General features: G+C 36.6%; 1 protein-coding gene across 3 annotated transcripts in view; it reads left to right on the top strand.

Moving 5' to 3' along the window:
• LTN1 (listerin E3 ubiquitin protein ligase 1) overlaps nucleotides 1-17,964 on the top strand; it is an 81,105-nt gene extending 63,141 nt beyond the window's left edge. For all 3 annotated transcript variants that reach the window (XM_033855996.2, XM_033855997.2, XM_033855995.2), the window contains one exon: nucleotides 370-17,964. In XM_033855996.2, coding sequence (XP_033711887.1) covers nucleotides 370-432 — 63 coding nt within the window. In that variant the 3' untranslated portion in view covers nucleotides 433-17,964. The remainder of the gene's footprint in view (nucleotides 1-369) is intronic.
• Nucleotides 17,965-20,846: the final 2,882 nt, after the last annotated feature.

Raw genomic sequence — 20,846 nt, 5'->3', positions numbered from 1 at the left:
TAGATGGTCTTGTAAGATCTACACCGTAAAGGAGACTGAAAATATTGGAACTGAGAGCCATCTGGCATCAGAGCTTTTTGCTCTTTTTAAACAGCGTATTGGAAAGAAAGCCACCCTATGTTCAGTTCCTTCACAGGAGGTCTTCCTCACATATCTTCGTGGTTGTGTGCATGAGCCTAGGTGGAAAGCGTCACAGTGTGGCCTTTGGAAGGAATACTGAGTTGTGTTGATTTTGGGGATGAGCGGAGGGGAGCAAACATTTCAGTATTCTCCCTTGTCTTACTTTATCATTTGAAGGTAACTTTAGATGTGTATGTAAAATGGCAATTTTAAAAGTTTTTAACATTTAAATACACTTTTCTTTTTCAGTACAAATGGTTTACGTCTAGCAACAAATCCACTTGTCCTCTCTGTCGTGAGACCTTTTTCTGAGATTTTTTTCTTTTCCCCATTGGAATTGATCCCTGAAGTAAATCAAGCAAAGGCAGTGGATTTGGATTCATCTTGAAGTGTTGATGTGAGAAGGCCAGTGAGCATTCTTTCAAATAGGACCTTCTCTGGAAAATTATTTTGGTTAATGTAATGATCCTAAAATCAGGTTTACTTACCTTTAGATTGCTTTGTAAATGTTCGGAAACCTTTTCTTTTACATAAGAATATTACATACTGGAGAGAAAATATTTATATTAATAGTTTAATCTCTTTGTACATTTAAAAATAAACAGGGAAAAACCCTAAATTACAGAACTGGAATTTGTGAAAGCGTTCTACAACTGTATTATACTGATAAACCCATTCAGTTTGTTGATCTATGTTCTAGAACAGTCTGAGTGAGGTAAATGAATTGAGAGGGTTGATTTACATTTACAGATATTTTAAGACTTATTTATTAGTTATGACAACAAAATTAATTAGTATTCTGATATTTATAGATTATTTTAATGATAAAATGACATTAAGCTATTAATATAGCTTATCTTAAGCTATTTAAAGCATGCTCTGAAATCCTATATAAAAGAGTATAAACTGAACTTTAAGGTGCCTCCATTTGTAAAGGGTTATGAAATTCAGAAAATTAAATTCACAACACGGACCTTTTACTGTAGAAGAAGAATTTCCTTGTACTAGTGAAATTTGAATTGCAGACTTGTCAGTGAATTTATTACTCAGTTGGAATGAGTCTCCAGAGGGTGAGAATTTGAGAGAAACAGGAGTTAGATTATTTTATTCGTGAAGCAGAGTGGTAGTTATTCCTCTATCAAGAGCAAAGAAATAAATGAGTTATTTCTGAAACTTAAGTGGTGGAAAAAACAAAAAATATAAAAATGTAGTAGGAGCCTTTCAATTTTGTAAGCAAATTTTGCTATTCTTACGGGTCAAAGTTACACTAAATTAGAGAGTTGCGGGGAGGTGATTTTTTCTAGCCTTCCGAAGTACAAGTTAAGAATTTTAATACCAAGTAAAATTCAGTTTAACAGGCTGAAATGGGGTAGGTGAAAACCTGCCTTTTGCCACAGCACTATTGCCCTTAAAAATCGTGCCCAAAATATAAAAGTGTGGAAGTTTGGAACTTGGAATAATTTTATTGCAGTCTTCCATTACATGGGAAATATTAGCATCTTTACTAGCAAGGTTACTTGAAGAATCAGCTAATCATCTCTGTTGCAAATGTTTAATTGGCAAAAAGCAACTCATGTTAAATAAAATTACTGCTTACCATCAACTGGGTAAAATGGTTATTATTGAAATAGTATGAATGTGGTCAGAGTATCGTAGTGGAGAGTGAAGTATTACGTGTGAGTTAAAGATCTCGAGTTGTATTTGTAGACGCAGTGTCCGGCCCAGTTTTGTCTGTCTCCTAAATTTTTCTCTGTAGTATTTATTATCTTATAGTCTTGAGGCTCAAGGAGTCAGTAAGTGAAGTACAGATAGCAAAATGCTACTACCTCTTCTTAACCCCTTTCTTAAAATATTCTCTCTTTTTCTGTGTCTCTCTCTGACATGGTAAACCCAAAGGATTGTGTTACTCCTCTGTGAAAATTACACACTTTTCCTTTAAAAATTGTTTTATAGTAAGACTTTGTTTATAACTTTTCCAGGATTGGTGCATCTTGATTTCTGACCCAAACCCCAAGTAGAAAAGAAAAGGGAATAATGGAGCATTGTTTTTCCACATTATTATTTAGGGCATCAGGTTCTTGGTGAAACAGTATAATTAAGTGGGATACCTACTCTTCATACTTAGGACTCTTAGCACATTTCTTTGAGACTTGTAAATATAAATGTAAAGCTTGTTATTGTTTATATGCTAAAGAAAAAGCTTTCCAAAATAAGACTGAAATTCAGAATATCACATTAATTAAAGTTCATTTATATATCTTTGTTAACTCGAGAGCATCCCTTAAAATTCTGGCATAAGGACATTTTAAAATTGCATGAGATTCAAAGCTCATTAGGAAAATTATTAATTTAAAACCCTAATGTAAATTGCAAATTTTAGAATTTATTTTTAACTCATATTTATCACATGCTGTAATGTATGTACGTAAGTTCTGTGGCTTAAAATAATTAATATTATTACTTGACAAGTTTTTGTGGTGTGAATACTTAATGTTATTATTTGACTGTTATACCATATGTGCCCATTAAAATTCTTTTTAATTGCAAAATACTTCAAATATACATAATAATAATAATATAAATGCCCTTGTACTCTTCATAAACTATTTTGCCATATATGCTTCTGATTTTTAAAGAAATAAAATGTTACTCTTTTGTACTCTTCCCTGAGGCCATCTCCTCCTTCCCTCCATAGAGCTAACCCACTATTCTGAAGTTGGTGTGACTCCTTTCTACTTAAGATTTTATACTTTACCATGTGTTTACATCCATAAATAATATATAGCAGCTTTTTAAAAGTTTATGATAGCCTATCACAAGTGCTCTTTTGTAATTTGCCTTCTCATTCAACATAACTGCTGTTTAGTATCATTATATCAGTTTGCTTACCATTTCCCTCACTAATGGTCATGTCAATTGTTACTGTTTGCCATTTTGAACCGTGCTGCAAGTGTACATTCTTGATAATATTTTCTCATGCAAATGAAATGTGCTAGATATTCTGGACATATGCACCCACATGGAATTTAAGGTGGTAGATACTCTATGATTTTAGATGTATGCTCTGTGACTTTAGATGTTGTCAAGTTGCTCTCCAAAGTGGTGTGCAAGTTTGCACTCCCAGTGGTAGTGTAAGAGAATTCTGGTTTTCCTAAGTCATCACTAAAACACTTAGTCTCACCACTTTTTTTTTTTTTTTTTTTTGTGGTATGCGGGCCTCTCACTGTTGCGGCCTCTCCCGCCGCGGAGCACAGGCTCCGGACGCGCAGGCCCATCGGTCATGGCTCACGGGCCCAGCCGGGCCCAGCCGCTCCGCGGCACGTGGGATCCTCCCGGACCGGGGCACGAACCCGCGTCCCCTGCATCGGCAGGCGGACTCCCAACCACTGCGCCACCAGAGAAGCCCTCACCACTTTTGAAGTTTTCCAGTCAGAGATGTGAGATAGTAGCTGTTTGTTTTAGTTTATATTTCCCTGGCTACCATGAATCTTAGCTTTATTCCATATATTTATTGGTCATTATTTTGTGAATATATTATCTATGTGCCTATTTTTCTCATGGATTTTATATATTATTATTTTGATCCTAATGCTGTATCTCTTACAGGGATTCTTCAAGTAGGTGCCTTGACTTTAACATGGTCTGTAGCTGTCTTTAATTATACAGAATTTTTCAGTTAAATTGATCATTCTTTTCCTTTACACTTGAGCTTTTTCTGTGTTAGGTTTAAAAAATTGGTTCCTTCCCTGAGGCTTAAAAAAATTCTTTTATACATATTTTGTTCTAAAAGTTATGAATTTCAAAATATACCGAATTCACCTGAAACTAAATTTTGTGACTGTTGTAAGGTAGAAGTCCTGCCCCATATTGATAGCCAGTTTTCATAATATTATTTGTTAAATAGTCCACCCATTGCCCATTGACTCTGTAGTGCCTCCTCTCTTATATTACCGAATCTTGTATGTGTATTGGTTTCTGGCCTCTGTATTCTATTCCATTGGTCTATTTATCTGTGTTAATTCTACACAAATTTTTTTTAATTTAAAAAACTGCTTTATAATTAATCTTGAAGAGTAGGCGAGTAGTCTTTTACTCTTGCTCTCCTTTAAGACTTTTCTTGGATAGTCATATCCTCTGCATCCAAGAACTCCCTTTCCTTCTGCTTGTTTCCTATCATGGCCAATTTGTCCTTACTACAATGAGTTGTCTTATGGAAGATTTTGGCAGGTGTCCATCCTAGGTTTTATCTGGTGGAACTTAGGAGGCTCTTTGGGCTTCACCAGATTTTATACTTTAGGTTTTAAAGTCCAGTTATTCTGTTTGCTTGTTTGGTTTTCAAAAGTAGAGGCCCAAATTTTGTGTATTTATGGTGGAATCCTTGAACCTCTCCATGAATTTTTCTTTCTGTTTTGTAAAAGTTCCTTGCAAAAAGGACTTTGGACTGAGCAGAGTGTTTGGCATGTGGGTCAGCTATTTGCAATTAAAGTCTTTTTTTTTTTAATCTGTGGTTTTCTTTTTAAGGACAGCAAGTTCTTTGTGTAGCACCAAGGCATCAAATAATTTGTATATTTGTTGTCCAGATTTTATAGGCGTACCTGAGGAGGTTAAGAAACTTCAGTTTCCATGGCATTCCAAATTGATGTGCTATTTCAAAAAAGTAGCTACAGTATATCGATTTACTCTTTTATTTTTAGTAATGTGATGTACCCTATAGAAGACCATAAGTTGGACCACTTGAGCCTATCTGGTTAAGTCCTGGATACTATTATATAGCCAGATAACATTCATTCTTTAAGATAAGACCCATTAACGATCGACATCTGTAGGAACTTAGTAGTGGAGTATTCAAAATTTCTGTTCTGGGCACGGACTTCTTGAACTGCAGAATCATAATCGTGGGAATCTCTTTTATCAGCTAAAGTTAAGAGACTTTCTGGATTTGAGAAGGCATACAGTTCTGGTGTACAGTTGATAAAATGAGAAGGAGAGGGCTTCCCTGGTGGCGCAGTGGTTGAGAGTCCGCCTGCTGATGCGGGAGACACGAGTTCGTGCCCCCGGTCCGGGAAGATCCCACATGCTGCGGAGCGGCTGGGCCCGTGAGCCATGGCCGCGCTGAGCCAGCGCGTCCAGAGCCTGTGCTCCGCAACGGGAGAGGCCACAACAGTGAGAGGCCAGCGTACCGCAAAAAAAAAAAAAAAAGAGAAAGTGAAAATATACATTATATAGTATCATCAGATTTACTTTTGCATATTGATCTTTTACCCTGCAACCTTGCTGAATTTGTTTACTAGTTCTAACAGTGTGTGTGTATTCCTTAGAATTTTCTATATATAAGATCTTGTCATTGGCCGTAGAGACAGTTTTATTTCTTTTCCATTCTGGATGCCTTATTAGGCATCTGGCTAGAAACTCCAGTGTTGAATAGAAGTAGTGAGAGCAGATATCTTTTTTTTGTTCCTGATCTTAGGGGGTAAGCTTTCAGTCTTTCAGCATTGTGATGTTAGCTGTTATTGATAAAGTCAGATTTAAAGGTGAACTAAGTACAAATTCTGAAGATACTTCAACTAATTACTCTAGGCTGCAGTTTCTCAGTGCAAGAGAAAGTAAGCTATTGTATCAAAGGATAGGCTGTAAGAGGCAACAAATTTTTGATGTATGTGATGCTGTTGAAAAACCATTAAAGCAGAGTTTCTCAACCTCACTACTGTTGGCATTTTGAGCTGCAAAATTCTTTGTTCTGGGGACTGTCCTGTGCATTGTAGGATGTTTAGCAGCATCCCTGGCCTCTGTTTACTAGATGCCAGTGCAGTATCCCAGTTATGAGAACCAAAGATGTCCAAACATTGCTAAATGTCACCTAGGTGATAAAATTGTCCCCAGTTGGCAACACTTACCTTAGAGCATGGACTAATCAGGCACCATTCAATAGAAATATAGTGTGAGCCACATATGGTATTTTAAGTTTTGCTAGTAGCCAAAAATGTAAGAATAGGTGAAATTTTAATAACAATTTGTTTAACTTGGTATCCAAAATACTATTTCAACATATAATCAACTAAAAAGTTTAGATATTTTACATTCTTTTTTCATATTAAGTTTTTGAAATCCAGTGTACTTTAAATTTATAGCATTTCAATTTAGATAGGAAATTTTCATCAGAAATACTTTATCTGTATTTAGATGTCAGGAAATTTACTGTTAAAAAAGTAAATTCATATACCCAAGTTTTCTTCAAACACACTTAACAGTTTTCCAATAACTGGATCTATTTTGAAATTTTAATTAATAAAAATTAAATAAAAATTTGAAATTTAGTTCCTTAGTCACACTTACCACATTTCAAGTGATCATTAGCCACATGTGGCTAGTGGCTATTGTATTGGACAGTGCAGGCCTAAACTTACATGTACATAAAAAAAGAAAGGTTCTTGATAATCTAAGAAGAATCACTCTGGACTCAAACTCAGCTACAAACACTTTTACTTATGTCTTGAGAGCCTTTTGCCCGTAAAATTCTGGGATCATAGCTTATCCTTTGGTTAATTTTTGAATCACACATAGTGTAGTCATATGTCAAAATCAGCTATACTTTTGTCACATGTAGCATTTTCCAGAATTTTAAAAAATAATTCTGCAGTAAATTTTAACTGGCAGTTCCGTTTATTAAATGGTTGTACCATGAGGAAAGTACTATATTCTGATAATGGTCCTGAAATAATAGTTATAGATTATTGGACATTTCCATTATTTGAGTGGTTTTAATACTCTGATGGGTCTGATGTATTATGGTAATAGAATTATTAGTAGGTAAAGTTAGTAGTAGGTAAGTTACCCATATCAGTATATTGTTGTCCATCTGTATTTATAGATCTTACTCCTTAGGGGTCTAGAAGAAGGTCGGGGAATTGTTAAGTGCTAGTGTTTACTGGAGTAACATTACTAGAGAGGTTTTGGATAGTTGTCCTGTTTCTTAGCCATGACTGTACATTAATTCTTTTCCTAGCCTTTCTGCTTATGGTATTCCTAACCACAGCTGCCCATTTCTCATAGAACAGAAAACGTTTTGGCCTTATTTTTGTTTTGATTATCAGTTGCTTTATCTTGAAGGTCAGAAGTTTGTTTTGATTTCTAGATTTTTGAAATGTTTAACGACGTGTTGGAGATCATCTAAATTGGCATTTCTGAGCAAACCCATGCCTTGGGCAGTGAAAGCCCTGCGTCCTAACCACTGGACTGCCAGGGAATTTCTTTTTCAGACAGAAAAATTCAAGAAATGACCTTGAAAGGGTAAGCAAACAGGAAATGCACTACTAAGGCCATTTCAGATGCCTTTCCCTTAGGAAAAGTCTTAACAACTCAACGGCAACAACAAAAATTCAAAACTATGAACAAATAGACTTGTCCTTTTTTTTTTTTTTTTTTTGAAAATGAAAAAAAAGAAAAAAAAAGGACAAGCCTGTCTGTCTTTACATTAGCTTTTTAGGATACTCCAGAATATTGTTTGAAATTTTTTCTGGGTTTGTTTTGGAGTCTGCTACTTATTCATCTTTTTTGTTTGTTCATAGTTTTGAATTTTTGTTGTTGCTGTTGAGTTGTTAAGACTTTTCCTAAGGGAAAGGCATCTGAAATGGCCTTGGTAGTGCATTTCCTGTTTGCTTACCCTTTCAAGGTCATTTCTTGAATTATGAAGAGCTGAGTTATTTAAACCATCACCTAATTTTTTGTGTTTTTTTATTGTCATTGTTTTTGCTGCTTTTAAGCTTTTTACCCTCATCTGAGGGGCTGACAATTAAGTGAACTGGTTGGTACAAACCTGGTAGTCCAGGACAATAAATATCAAACAAAATTCTGGGGCTTCCCTGGTGGCGCAGTGGTTGAGAATCTGCCTGCCAATGCAGGGGACACAGGTTCGAGCCCTGGAGCCCTGGAGCCTGTGCTCCGCAAGAAGAGAGGCTGCGATAGTGAGAGGCCCGCGCACTGCAATGAAGAGTGGCCCCCGCTCGCCACAACTAGAGAAAGCCCTCGCACAGAAACGAAGACCCAACACAGCCAAAAATAAATTAATTAAAAAAAAAAATACGGGAGTCCATGTATTTAAAAAAAAAATTTTGAATTCTGCATAAATTTGTCTTCCTAAGGGTAAGAAAATTCTTGATTGAAGCTCTCAACTTGACTCTAGATCAAGGTTCAAATATCAGTTTGTTTAGATCTGCATTCTGGTCTAATAGTTTTGAAGGAATATATATAATGTAAATGATCTGTGTTAAGAAAACCTTTGAGGAAAGGATTACTTGTTTGGGAGGTAAAAGAAGGTGCAGAAGGATAGAAGGGGTTTTAGTGGATGGTAAAGCTACAGCTGGGTAGAGAGAAAGGTGCAAGCAGGATGGGTTTAGAAGGTTTGAATGGGAACAAACTGGTATTTCTTTCACAGAGGCTTTCTAAGAGTCATTGTTTCATTTTGAGGCCACAGCATACCAATCAAAAGTTGACTGTTGAATGCTTTAGGCTTTTTTCCCCCTAATTTCTCTAGAGCTCCTTTGAAATGTATTAATTTTGATATATCAGAAGTTCCCTATAATGGCTATTGTAATTCTAAGACATTTTTAGCAAAAAAAATTGCCTTTATCAAGTTAAGCACAAGAGTTAGGATTATAGGGAAAATTGTGCCAGGAGGAGGTTGTGTCTTTGACACAGACAAATCAGTGACAAAAAGAAAAAGGAACTATGTTCATCGAGTGTGTTTGTTAATGATAGATGAGGTTCTTCAAGGAAGCAGAGGATAGGAAGGAGCCAAGTGATCAGTGACCCCAACAACTGATCCTGAAATATGGACTAAACAAAGTGAACTTCTTTCACAAATTGCCAGGTCTTGGGGAGAACTCTTAAGAGGATCTCACAGGGGACCCAAAGCAAAGTTTGACCCATCATTTTAACAGCCAGTTTTCATCAGTCTAATGAATCATTAGTCTTTAGGGCCAACTTGTGTTGATTTGGAGACTTAGTTTATGCCTCCATCTGTTCCCTATGAAGTACTTCCTTATATGTTCAACAGACACAAGACAGTAAGGGACAAAATAAGAAAACATAAGACAAGAATTTGTATAAATAGATGAACAGGAAAGTGAAAGCAAACCAAGCAGTGGGTCTGATTATCATAAAGACAGAACTAAGTGTACTAAGTAACCTTATATGAAGATCTATTTGTTTAGAACTCTTAGATAAAATAAATTCAGCAATTAGAGCTCAGTGAACCCTAGTCAAAGTTCAGATTGTTTTTGAGAAACTCACCTGGCAACAGATGTGAGGACTGTTGGAGTTTGGGACTCAAGAGGCCGCTGATCTTTCCTGTTGGTCCAGGGGTCCACTGGGATATTGCCAAGTGAGGTATTATAAATAATCTTGATGTGAGAATTGTCCAAGGAAGAGATCAAGATTACTACTTGATATCTGAAACAAAGCCTATATTACTTAAGAAAGGGAGAGTTATGCTGGTTTGGCCCGTCATTTTGAGTAAATCCAATTGCTAATTTTACATAAGGTTTTTGACTCGGGTATTGTTCTGGTGTTGTGTTGGTTACAGAGGTGGAGTGGGTTGATGTCACTCTTACAGTCATGGTTATTCTGGCCAGCTGGCTTTCAGAAGATTTAGTGATAAGTTTATTGTTGACTGGTTGACCTTCAAAAGTGTGAGACTGTCACTGAATGATTGGCTTGCAGAGGCAAGGTTGCTGAATCAAGTTATTGTTGATTACATAGATTTTGAATTGGTTCTAATTTACTTGTTACTGGCTGTAGAACAGTCAGTCTGTTATCAAGACTGGAGAGAGAGGCTTTTTTATTCCTAACAGGTTTGTTGGTTGTATAGTTTTTTTTTTAATTAGGTGAAATCCACATAACATAAAATTAACCACTTTATTTTAGTGTTTTAAAGTTTAGTTTTCATTTTTGGCTGCGCCATGCGGCTTGTGGGATCTTAGTGTCCCAACCAGGGTTTGAACCCAGCCCCTCAGCAGTGAGAGCGTGGAGTTCTAACTACTGGACTGCCAGGGAATTCCCAAAATTAACCATTTTTAAGTGGACAGTGGGAATTCCCTGGCAGTCCAGTGGTTCGGATGCAGCGCTTTCAGTGCTGTGGGCCTGGGTTTGATCCCTGGTCAGGGAACTAAGATCCTGCAGGCCTTGGGGCATGGCCAAAAAATAAAAAAATAAAATAAAGTGGACAGTTCAGTAGCACTTAGTACATTAAACAGTGACTTCCCAACCTCCCACCCTACCCCTAGTAACCACCAACCTGCTTTCTGTCTCTATGGATTTACCTTTTCTGGACATTTCATACAAATGGAATTGTATAACATGTGACCTGTTATGCCTGTCTTCTTTCACTTAGCATGTTTTTGAGGTTCCTCCACATTGTAGCATGTATCAGTACTTCATTCCTTTTTTATGGCTGAAAAACATTCCATAGCATGTATATACCACAATTGGCTTGTTATTCTTTTGTTGATAGACGTTTGGGTTGTTTTCACTTTTTCACTATTGTGAATAGTACTTCTTTGGATGTTCGTGTACAATTATTTTTATGAGTACTTGTCTTCAATTATTTTGGGTGTATACATAGAAGTAGAATTGCCGGTGATTCTGTGTTTAACTTTCTAAGGAAACACCAAACTGTTTTCCACAGCAGCTGCCACGTTTTACATTCCCACTCAGCCAGGTATGAGGGTTCCAGTTTCTTTACAGTCTCTCCCACACTTGTTATTTTGCATTTTTAAAAATTATATATAGCCATCCTAGTGGATATGTAATATTATTTCATTGTATTTTTTTTTTTGCAGTATGCGGGACTCTCACTGTTGTGGCCTCTCCCGTTGCGGAGCACAGGCTCCGGACGCGGAGGCTCAGTGGCCATGGCTCACGGGCCCAGCCATTCCGCGGCATGTGGGATCTTCCCGGCCCGGGGCACGAACCCGTGTCCCCTGCATCGGCAGGCGGACTCTCAACCACTGTGCCACCAGGGAATCCCTCATTGTGGTTTTGATTTGAATTTCCCTAATGACTAATGATGTTGAGCATCTGTCTATTCATATACTTGTTGATTGTATATCTTCTTTGGAGAAATATCTATTCAAATCCTTTCCTCATTTTTAAATCAGGGTAAAGTTTTGTTTTTGTTGGTACTGAGTTGTTAAGACTTTTTAATATATTCTGGATACGAGACCAAGATCTAGCTTAGAAGGATGTTAATATTCTTTAATTTTGGGAGAAGTCCTTGAGAATTCAGTATTGATCAGGTTTGGCTCTGAGTGACAAAAAATTCAAAGTAAATATGGTTTACACAAGAAAGAAATTGATCTCTTTTGTAAATGCAGTCTAGACATAAGCAGTTCGGGGACCTAGGTTTCTTATGTATGTATATGGACCTTGGCTTCTTATGTCTATATGTGGACCTAGGTTTCTTATGTATGAATATAGACCTAGGATTCTTATGTTGTTGCTCCACTATTCTCAATATGTGACTCCACTTCATGGTCCAAGGTGACTGCTCAAGCACCAGCCATTTTGGGTACTTTACACTCAGCACAAAGGAAGAAAGATGAAGAGGAGCATGCTCGCTTGCCTTAGGGACTGTCCTCATAAGTCACACACAACACTTTTATTTATTTCTCATTGGAAAGAATTTGTTCTTATGTTCACCACTAGCTGCAAGAGAAGCTGGAAAATATAATCTTTATTCCAAGCAGCCACATATCCAGCTAAAAATCAAGAGTTCTATTGTTGAGGAAGATGGGGAGAACAGATATGGGAGGACAACTAACAGTGTCTCTTGCAGCTCCTCTGGTATTTGTGTAAGCACTGTTGTTGCATATGCCATTAAAATGTACAATCTTGGGCTTCCCTGGTGACACAGTGGTTGAGAGTCTGCCTGCCGATGCAGGGGACACGGGTTCATGACCTGGTCCGCGAAGGTCCCACATGCCGCGGAGCGGCTGGGCCTGTGAGCCGTGGCCGCTGAGCCTGTGCGTCCGGAGCCTGTGCTCCGCAACGGGTGAGACCACAACGGTGAGGGGCCCGTGTACCACAAAAAAAAAAAAAAAAAAAGTACAATCTTTTCTATCCAATTTAAGTCTTTGTTTTTTAATTGTAGTATTTAGCTCATTTACATAATACAGTTGTGGATATATTTTATAATTAGTTTTCTGGTTGTCTCGTCTCTTGTTCCTTTGTCTCTCTTTTTCTGCCTTTTGGTTTAATGAATACTTATTTTCATTGCCTCCTATTGTCCTATTTTACATTATAAATAAAATCCATATTAGCTTATTATTTAAGGTCATCCTAGAGATTATAATGTTCATACTTGACTTAACAACATCTCATATATTAATACCTTTACCGCTTCCTGGACAATTCAAGGACCTTTATATAACTTCAGTACTATTGTTTTCTGTACTGCTATTTTCAAGTATTTTATTTTTCTTTATGTATTAAAACTAATAACGAGAATTCCCTGGTGGTCCAGTGGTTAGGACTTGGCGCTTTCACTGCCATGGCCCAGGTTTGATCCCTGGTTGGGAAACTAAGATCCTGCAAACTGCATGGCACAGCCAAAAAACAAAACATAAGATGTTATTGTTTTTTAAGTCTGTATATTAATTTATATGTGTCATCATTACTATTTGTATTGCTTTTCACTCTTTTCTGCATCTTTGGCAGTTCTTTTCTTTCATCACCTTGACAGTATCATTCATTTGTCTTTTGGAGTTCCATTGTTCTGTTGCAAAAAATCTGTAAGTGCTATTATTCGTTTTAAAGAAATGTCACCCTTGCCCCACCCTACCCCCAGCTGCTTTTAAGATTTTTCTCTTTGTTTTGTTTATGGTGTCAGATCTTTTCTGCTAGGAGTTGCAAATGTACTTGAATCTGCAATTTGATTTTTTTAGTCATTTTGGGACAATTCTTAGGCATGAATTCTTCAAATATCATGTTTGCTCTATTCTTCTTTCCACTCCTACTTAATTAGGACTTTCACAATGAACCATATGTGTCTTAGATTCTCTTCTGTTTTGTTGTTGTTTTATTCTTTTTCTTTTCATGTTCAGCCTGGATTTTTTTCTATTGACCTATCTTCTAATTCACCAGTCTTCTCTTCAGCTGTGTCTAATCTGCTGTTTAACTCATCTACTGAGTTCTTAATTTCAGTTGCATTATTTTTCAATTTTATAATATCTATTTAATTCTTTTATTGATTTGAACACTGCTAAAATTCTTCATCCTGTGTCTTTTCTTGAACATATTACAGTTACTTAGAAGTTATTTGGAAGCCCATGTTTGATAATTCTTAATGCCAGTTTCTCTTTTTCTCTTGATTTTCAATCATTTGTTGTTGCCTCCTGGTATGGTAGGTAATTCTTGCCTGAATGCCTGACATTGTACATGAAAAATTATTGAGATGGTGATATTAACTCTTGATGATGTTATCTTCTTTCACAAAGGATTTACTTTTTTGCTTCTAGCAGGCAGTTCGTATAAGAACAGATCAGTGTAAGAATTAGCTGGTTCAAAGCTGATCTTTGGCCCCCTTTTTTTTTTTAATTTTATTTTTTCTTTGGCTGCATTGGGTCTTCATTGCTGCATGTGGGCTTTCTCTAGTTGCGGCGAGTGGGGCTACTCTTCCTTGCAGTGCGCGGGCTTCTCATTGCGGTGGCTTCTCGTTGCAGAGCATGGGCTCTAGGCACGTGGGCTTCAGTAGTTACAGCATGCAGGCTCAGTAGTTGCGGTGCATGGGCTTCAGTAGTTGTGTGAGGGCTGAGTAGTTGTGGCTCGTGGGCTCTAGAGTACAGGCTTAGTAGTTGTGATGCATGGGCTTAGTTGCTCTGTGGCATGTGGGATCTTCCTGGGCCAGGGATCGAACCTGTGTCCCCTGTATTGGCAGGTGGATTCTCAACCACTGTGCCACCAGGGAAGTCCGATCCTCAGTCCTTTTGAGGGTTGGTATATTTACATTTCATCTAGCGCTCTTTTACCTTGGCTGATCCTGAACTCCAATTTTTATATCCCCACACCTCTAAGAATGCCTTAAACTCTACTTACCTTTTCAACCTCTGGGCTGCCACTTTCTGCTCAGCTTTTCCCACCTTTAGCTTTTCAGCCTTGGGCCCCTGCTTATGAATAGGCCGTTGCCTTAAGGGGAAAACAAATGCTAAATATCAGTCTCACTTCCATGCTTCCCTTCTGCACATGATCTGGATTCTTCAGGTCCTTACTGCCTTGGTGGCCCTGGTCTTTTCAAGCAGACCACAGAGATCTCCATCTTTATATCTGTATCTATAATTATATCTAATTTTTGGCTAGGGTAGTTGGCCTGATAAAAGTTAGTCTACTGTAGCCAAAAGCAGAAGTCCCCATAATCTGTTCCATGACAAAAACTCCTACTAGAGGAAAGCAGGTACCTAGATTATTCCTAGAATATCAACTCCATTCATTTTCTCCTCTCTCTTCTTTTAAAAACTTTATCGCCTTCATAGCAATACTCTATACATATGCAATATTTGGGTAGCTCTGCTTGAGCACGCTCTGGAACCCTTTACCCCTCTACGTCATGTCTCAGTCTATGTAGAGCTTTTATATACTTTCACCAACTCATGCTTGGATGGAGAGAGGCTGTGATGCAGAAGCACTGGCAAAGCCAGCTGCAGATTACACTTTCCGTTTTCATTTGATCTCAAACTAGAATCCGATCTGTCTTGGTTCAGGAACTTTCACTGTGTGTTTTACTTTGCATTTAGCTTAGTCTTTTCGCCTGGTGTAGACTCTATATCGATTTTAGTTCACAAAAGTGACTCACCCTGAGAGGCTGTATATATTCAGTTTGTTGCCGGGAAGAACATAGATATGCCAAGTCAATCCTTGAGTTAAACCTTTTTTTTCTTTTTTTCCTCCCAAATGCTCACCAGTGTGAAAAGGCTTCCTGAATGATGGGTGCCTTTCACTGTCCACCTCCTCCATCTCTCCTTCAGATAAATTTATCAGTATAACTTGGGACAATATGCAGAAGTGGCTGCATTTTAATTCATAAGCAGAGACCCTCATTGATACTACATTTACTCCTAAATCCGAGATACAGCAATTACCCTAATTTTACCTAAAACAGAATTTAACAAATAGAACACACCAAGACTTTTCAAGAGGTACTTGTACATGGAGAATTTTAAATGAATCTATTTTCATTTTCTCTACTCCCATGTACTCTCCAAAAATCGATCTTCCTGTTAATATACCTGTCTCAGACTGATTCTCTTTCCTGCCATCTCTTGGCATATTTGTCCTTCTGTTTACAGAATTAAGAAATAATTCTCACCCATCTATCTCTAATTTTACAGTGGCCAAGGTAGGGAAAACAGAAAACCCCCGGGAGCCTAGAGAGGTAATTTTAAATATGTTGAGAAAGATGTTTGTAAGGGCTAACAAATCCTTTCTTGCAACTCAGTGGTTTTCAGTTGCTTACTTTTGATAAAATAAAAGCCTAATAGAGGGACTTCCCTGGCGGTCCAGTGGTTAGGACTCCGCACTTCCACAGCTGGGAGCATGGGTTTGACCCCTGGTCGGGGAACTAAGATCCTGCGTGCCGCCTAATAGAGCTGTCAGTCAATACATCATTAGAAATTATTTCATGTTTAGCATATTACTCAGAAAAATTTAATGAATGCAATGACATTGAGTAACAAAGACTGAGTTACTATAAAACTCCATTTTCATCTACTTATTGACATGAAGAGTTTTCTCAGTGATTTTATTTATAAATAGGAAAAATAGGGATAGAATTTATGTCAACTGCTATCTTAGTTATATATTTATAAGTAATTATAGTAATATATAGTTATAAGTAATATATATATATATATATATATATATATCTGTGGAACTATGAACTAAAAAATATAAAACTACAAACCAGTCTCAACTCTCTAATAAGAGATGAATTTCCAGTAAGATTTAAAATATTTTATGCTTAATTACCTATAAAATTTTTAATGTTTATGTTTTTATTATTTGTGTTCTAATAGTTATTTAATAACAATCTAGAAAAATATTTTTAATACCTATAGCTTAGTCACAGGAAATCAATATTTAAATTTTTAAATTTATATTCATATTTTTACTATACAGCAGTATTATAGGGGGATAAAGAAAATATTTTAAGCATTCCAAATATACTATAATTCTATAAGGGAAATGGAGTAAAAATACAGATCCAGTGAATGATGTTAAATGTCTGACTGTTGAAGAGTTTTCTTGTATTATTTTATTGATGATGGGAATCAAATTGCTATAGCATTTAGATTCTATTAGGTATATTTAAGAGAATGATATAACAGTTTCTATTTTTAAAAATGCAAGTGTTTATAGTATGCCCCTGAAATTATCTTATTTATACCTATTTAAACTTACGATGATAAACTTTAGTTACCAATTTTAAAATATGTGAAGTGGTACATACTTTCCCAAAATTTGTTTGGGAAATTCTGTTCTGGCAGATGGAAACAGAAAGGTTGGCAGCAGGTTCCCATACAAGTTAAACAGACCTACACAGACAGCTCTTTATTGATAGTTTTAGAGACATTTTAAAATGTTTCTTAATTTTAGATTTGGTGCTAGAGAGTTTGTCAGGAATAGCATGTCACACTATCTTCCAGGTGAGCCAGTCAAGTCATGGTGCTAGAAATGTTGAAGAAACTTCTGTACTGCTTGGGTCAGATCTTTCAAAGGCTACATTGCTAAGATTCTAGCCGTTGCCTGAAAAAAAGAGAAATCAAACAGAACTCTATGTAGTCAAAGCCTAATTCTTCCATAATAACAGAACAGACAGCTCTTACAAAGTGAAAAGTTTACATTTTCTTTTTTTTAAAAAATACATATTTATTAATTTATGTTAAATAACAATAGCAAATCCATCACCTGTTAATATAGAACTGGCATGTTTTTATGACAAATAATTATATTTTCCGAAATAAAATGTTTAGTGAGAGAGCAACATAGTTTTACAATTTTTGCAAATTTCTTTAATGTCTGACTTGTTAGAAGGCAGCTGGATTCTCATGTCTGCTTCTGCTTTCAATTGGCTGCCATCTGTTGTTTTGGTTGAAGTATATTTAAAAAAAAACAAAACAAAACTAGCCCCACACAGGTATGTAAAGGTTACATTTTCTATCAGCAAAAGAGTATACATTTTGACATGTCTTACTAGAAGTGAGTTTTTAGTTGTCACAAGATTACAATTAAGTAGTTACATTTTTTGGAAAGCACTTTCCTTAATTTAATACCCTTTCATGCCTGTGTAACTCAAGATTTGTCATAATCTGCTTGACAGTAGTTCTGAGAACAGTCCTATAGAATTTCACATCTTGTTTCCTCATCTTAAGTCCTGAATGGATGGTGAGTTTAAGCAAATACTTTTCTACATCTAATTAAATGACAAGGTTTTCTTTTTTCATTCTCTTTATCCTTGTGGTGATTACCTAAATAGATTTTCTAATCTTGAACCATCCTTGCATTCTTAGTATAAACTCTACTTGGTCATGATCAATACTATTATTACTAATAATATATTTGTGGATTTTAAAGATATTTTTTCAAAGTCTGCTTCTTTGTTCACAAACCACCCTATGATAATCTTTATTGTACTGTATTTATATTCATAAGTGAGATTAACCTATAATTTTCTTTCTTATATTGTTTCTGTTTGGTTTTGGTATCAATGATATACTAGTATATCAATGATATAATAGCTCATATTAAAAAAATGAGTTAGGGTTCTTGAGTGTTTGATAAAACTCACTTGTAAAGTCACCTGGGCCTGGTGCTTTTGTTTTGTGGAGTGGAGTGGGCAGATACTCAACTAACTTTCTCTAATGGTCATAGACTCTTTAAAATGTTCTATTTTTCCACAAGTTAGTAAGTTTTATTTTCTTAGGAAATTATTCATCTGTTTTTAAATGGATTGGTATAAAGTTATTCATGGTATTTTCTTATGATTTTTAGTATTTATACACTATTTGTATGATTTTTCATCCCTAATATTATTGATTTGTGCCTTATTTCTCTTTTTTCTTTCTTTTTTCTTTTTTTTTTTTTTGCGGTATGCGGGCCTCTCACTGTTGTGGCCTCTCCCGTTGCAGAGCACAGGCTCCGGACGCGCAGGCTCCGGACACGCAGGCTCAGCGGCCATGGCTCACGGGCCCAGCCGCTCCGTGGCATGTGGGAGCCTCCCAGACCAGGGCACGAACCCGCGTCCCCTGCATCGGCAGGTGGACTCTCAACCACTGCGCCACCAGGGAAGCCCTCTCTTTTTTCTTGATCAACCTAACTAAAGATATATCTAGGTAATCTTTTCAGAGAACAGGTCTTTGTTTTGTTTAACCACTCAGATTCTTTTATGTTTCATTAATTTTTTTCTGTTATTTTGTTATACTTGTAATAGTTTATTCTTTTTGTAACTTCTTGAGTTATTCATTGATCTTCTATAGTTTTTGTTTTCTAATAGATGTATTTGAGAGATATATTTCTCTCTTTATATTACTTGAACCCTTTTCCACAAGTATTGATATGTGGTACTTTTTCATTTCATAATTTTCAATATGACTGTTAATTTGACTCAGTTATCTAAAAGTGAGAGTTTAAATTTTTTTTGTTGTTGTTTAAAAAATATACAAAGCATTTTGGCCTTCATTTTTATTTTCACTTTTTGAAATAAATTTCTATGTATACTTCATTGTGTTTATTATTTCTACTTTGTTGTGGTTACTGTTTTTCCCTTTGCATACTCTAATCCTTAGAAGTGAATCACTAAGACCAGCTCACACTCGAGGGGTTAAAAAGTAGACTCCACGTTTTGAAAGGAGGAGTGTCAAAGAATTTGTGGACATACTTTAAAATCCCCACAGTGGAGATAATGCACATACAGATTTTGGTGGAGCACAATGTTGTGCTAAAAACAGTGTTCTTTCTAATTTATCAAAGCTATGAAGCAGAAGTGAATTTGAAATTGGTTGCAGTGACTGTATTATTTATTATAACAACTAAAGTGTGATATACTGCCAAATAGCCCTGTAGTTAATTTACACACACATACACTTTACACTAACTGAACTATTAAACATTTAAGCTAATATTAAAACAAAAAATAAAAATTAATTTTAAAAATATGATATTTACAATACACTGTGGGAGCCATCCACCTACTTCAAAAATGTATAATTATTTTAAAGTGACTGCTCATAGACAATTGTTTTATTACATGCTACTGCAAAAAGTGCATTTATATATCACTCAGTCTGTGAAGCATGACTTTCCGTTTAAATTAAGTGATTATTCTCAAGTAATTTCATTATTTTCTGTTCTCATTTTTATTTCACACATGAAAAGCAAAGCTATCATTGTTGATGTGTTGCAGTTAAATAATGTCAATATCATCAGCTATGTCAAAAGAAATCAGTTAAGTCAATGCCAAAATTGGTCCAAAAATTTTAAAACTCAATTCAAGGAACTGAATAAACCTCTTGGATATTCATTCCGTTGAAGATACAACCAACATCTGACAACATTGTGCATGTTACAAATTAAGTTAAAAAGCTCCACATTGAATAGAAAGCTGTTTGACGGTTTTATTAGTTATTACTGTGTAACAAATCACCCCAAACCTTAATTTAAAACAAACATTTATTTTCTAACACAATTTCTATGGGTCAGGAATTTGAGGCTGGCATAACTGGGTGGCTCTATTTTGGGGTCTGTCATGAAGCTGAGGTCAAGATGTTGGCTGTGGCTGCAGTTATCATCTGAAGGCTTGATCGGGGTCTGAGGATACTCTTCCAAATGATTCACTCACATGGCTGTGGGCAGGAGACTGTGGCCTCTCACCACTTAGGTGTCTTCAAGGGGTTGAGTTTTCTTACAAACATGGCATCTGAATTCCTCCAGAGAGAGTGACCCAAGACAGTAAGACAGAAGCTGTAATACCTTTTATGGCCAACTCTGAAAAGTCTACCTCATCACTTTTGGGCTCTCTAATACTTACACTCCTAGCTGTGGCATGTTTAGCCCCACTCTGCACTAGTGCCATGTTACACATGCCAGTCACTGTATCTTGTGCCCTCCATTTAAGCATACTTCACTAATGATTACTTGTACCTTAGATAGAATAGGTCTACCAGGTCATCAAGGACTGACTTAGCCCATCAACGTAGGTTATGCCTTCCTTCTGAAAGCAGAGGTTGGCACAATCAGCCAGTTCTCTGACTCTTGTGTAAACTGCTCTAGTGAGATGCTCAGCTAGCACTGAAGCAAGGGATGTAATGGCCACTGGTTCATGTTCTCTTCTTAGGTCCAGTGTCTGTATTCCTAGGGCCAGTTCAGGGTAAGCCCAGCCCTTGCCAGTGTAGGGGCCCCCTTTTCCTCTGCTGAGACAGGGGAGTTGCTCAGACTTCTACAACCATTACTGCACCTATGAAGGGGGATGGGCATCCCTTACCAAAGCCTCTATTCCTGTGGTTATCAATCCTGGCTCCATATTAGAGTCATATGGGGAGTTTTAAAAATATACTGATATCCAGCTCTCATCCCTCAAGATTCTGATTTGATGGTGTATGGTGGGGCTCCTGGCATCATTATATTTTGAACTACATTCAGGCAATTATAGTCTGCAGTGAGGGTTAAGAAGCATTGATCGATTT

The sequence above is a fragment of the Tursiops truncatus genome, chromosome 4 (assembly GCF_011762595.2).
Source record: "Tursiops truncatus isolate mTurTru1 chromosome 4, mTurTru1.mat.Y, whole genome shotgun sequence".
Taxonomy (NCBI): Eukaryota; Metazoa; Chordata; class Mammalia; order Artiodactyla; family Delphinidae; genus Tursiops; species Tursiops truncatus.
The sequence above is the reverse complement of the archived record's forward strand: the minus strand, read 5'-3'. Positions and strand labels throughout refer to the sequence as shown.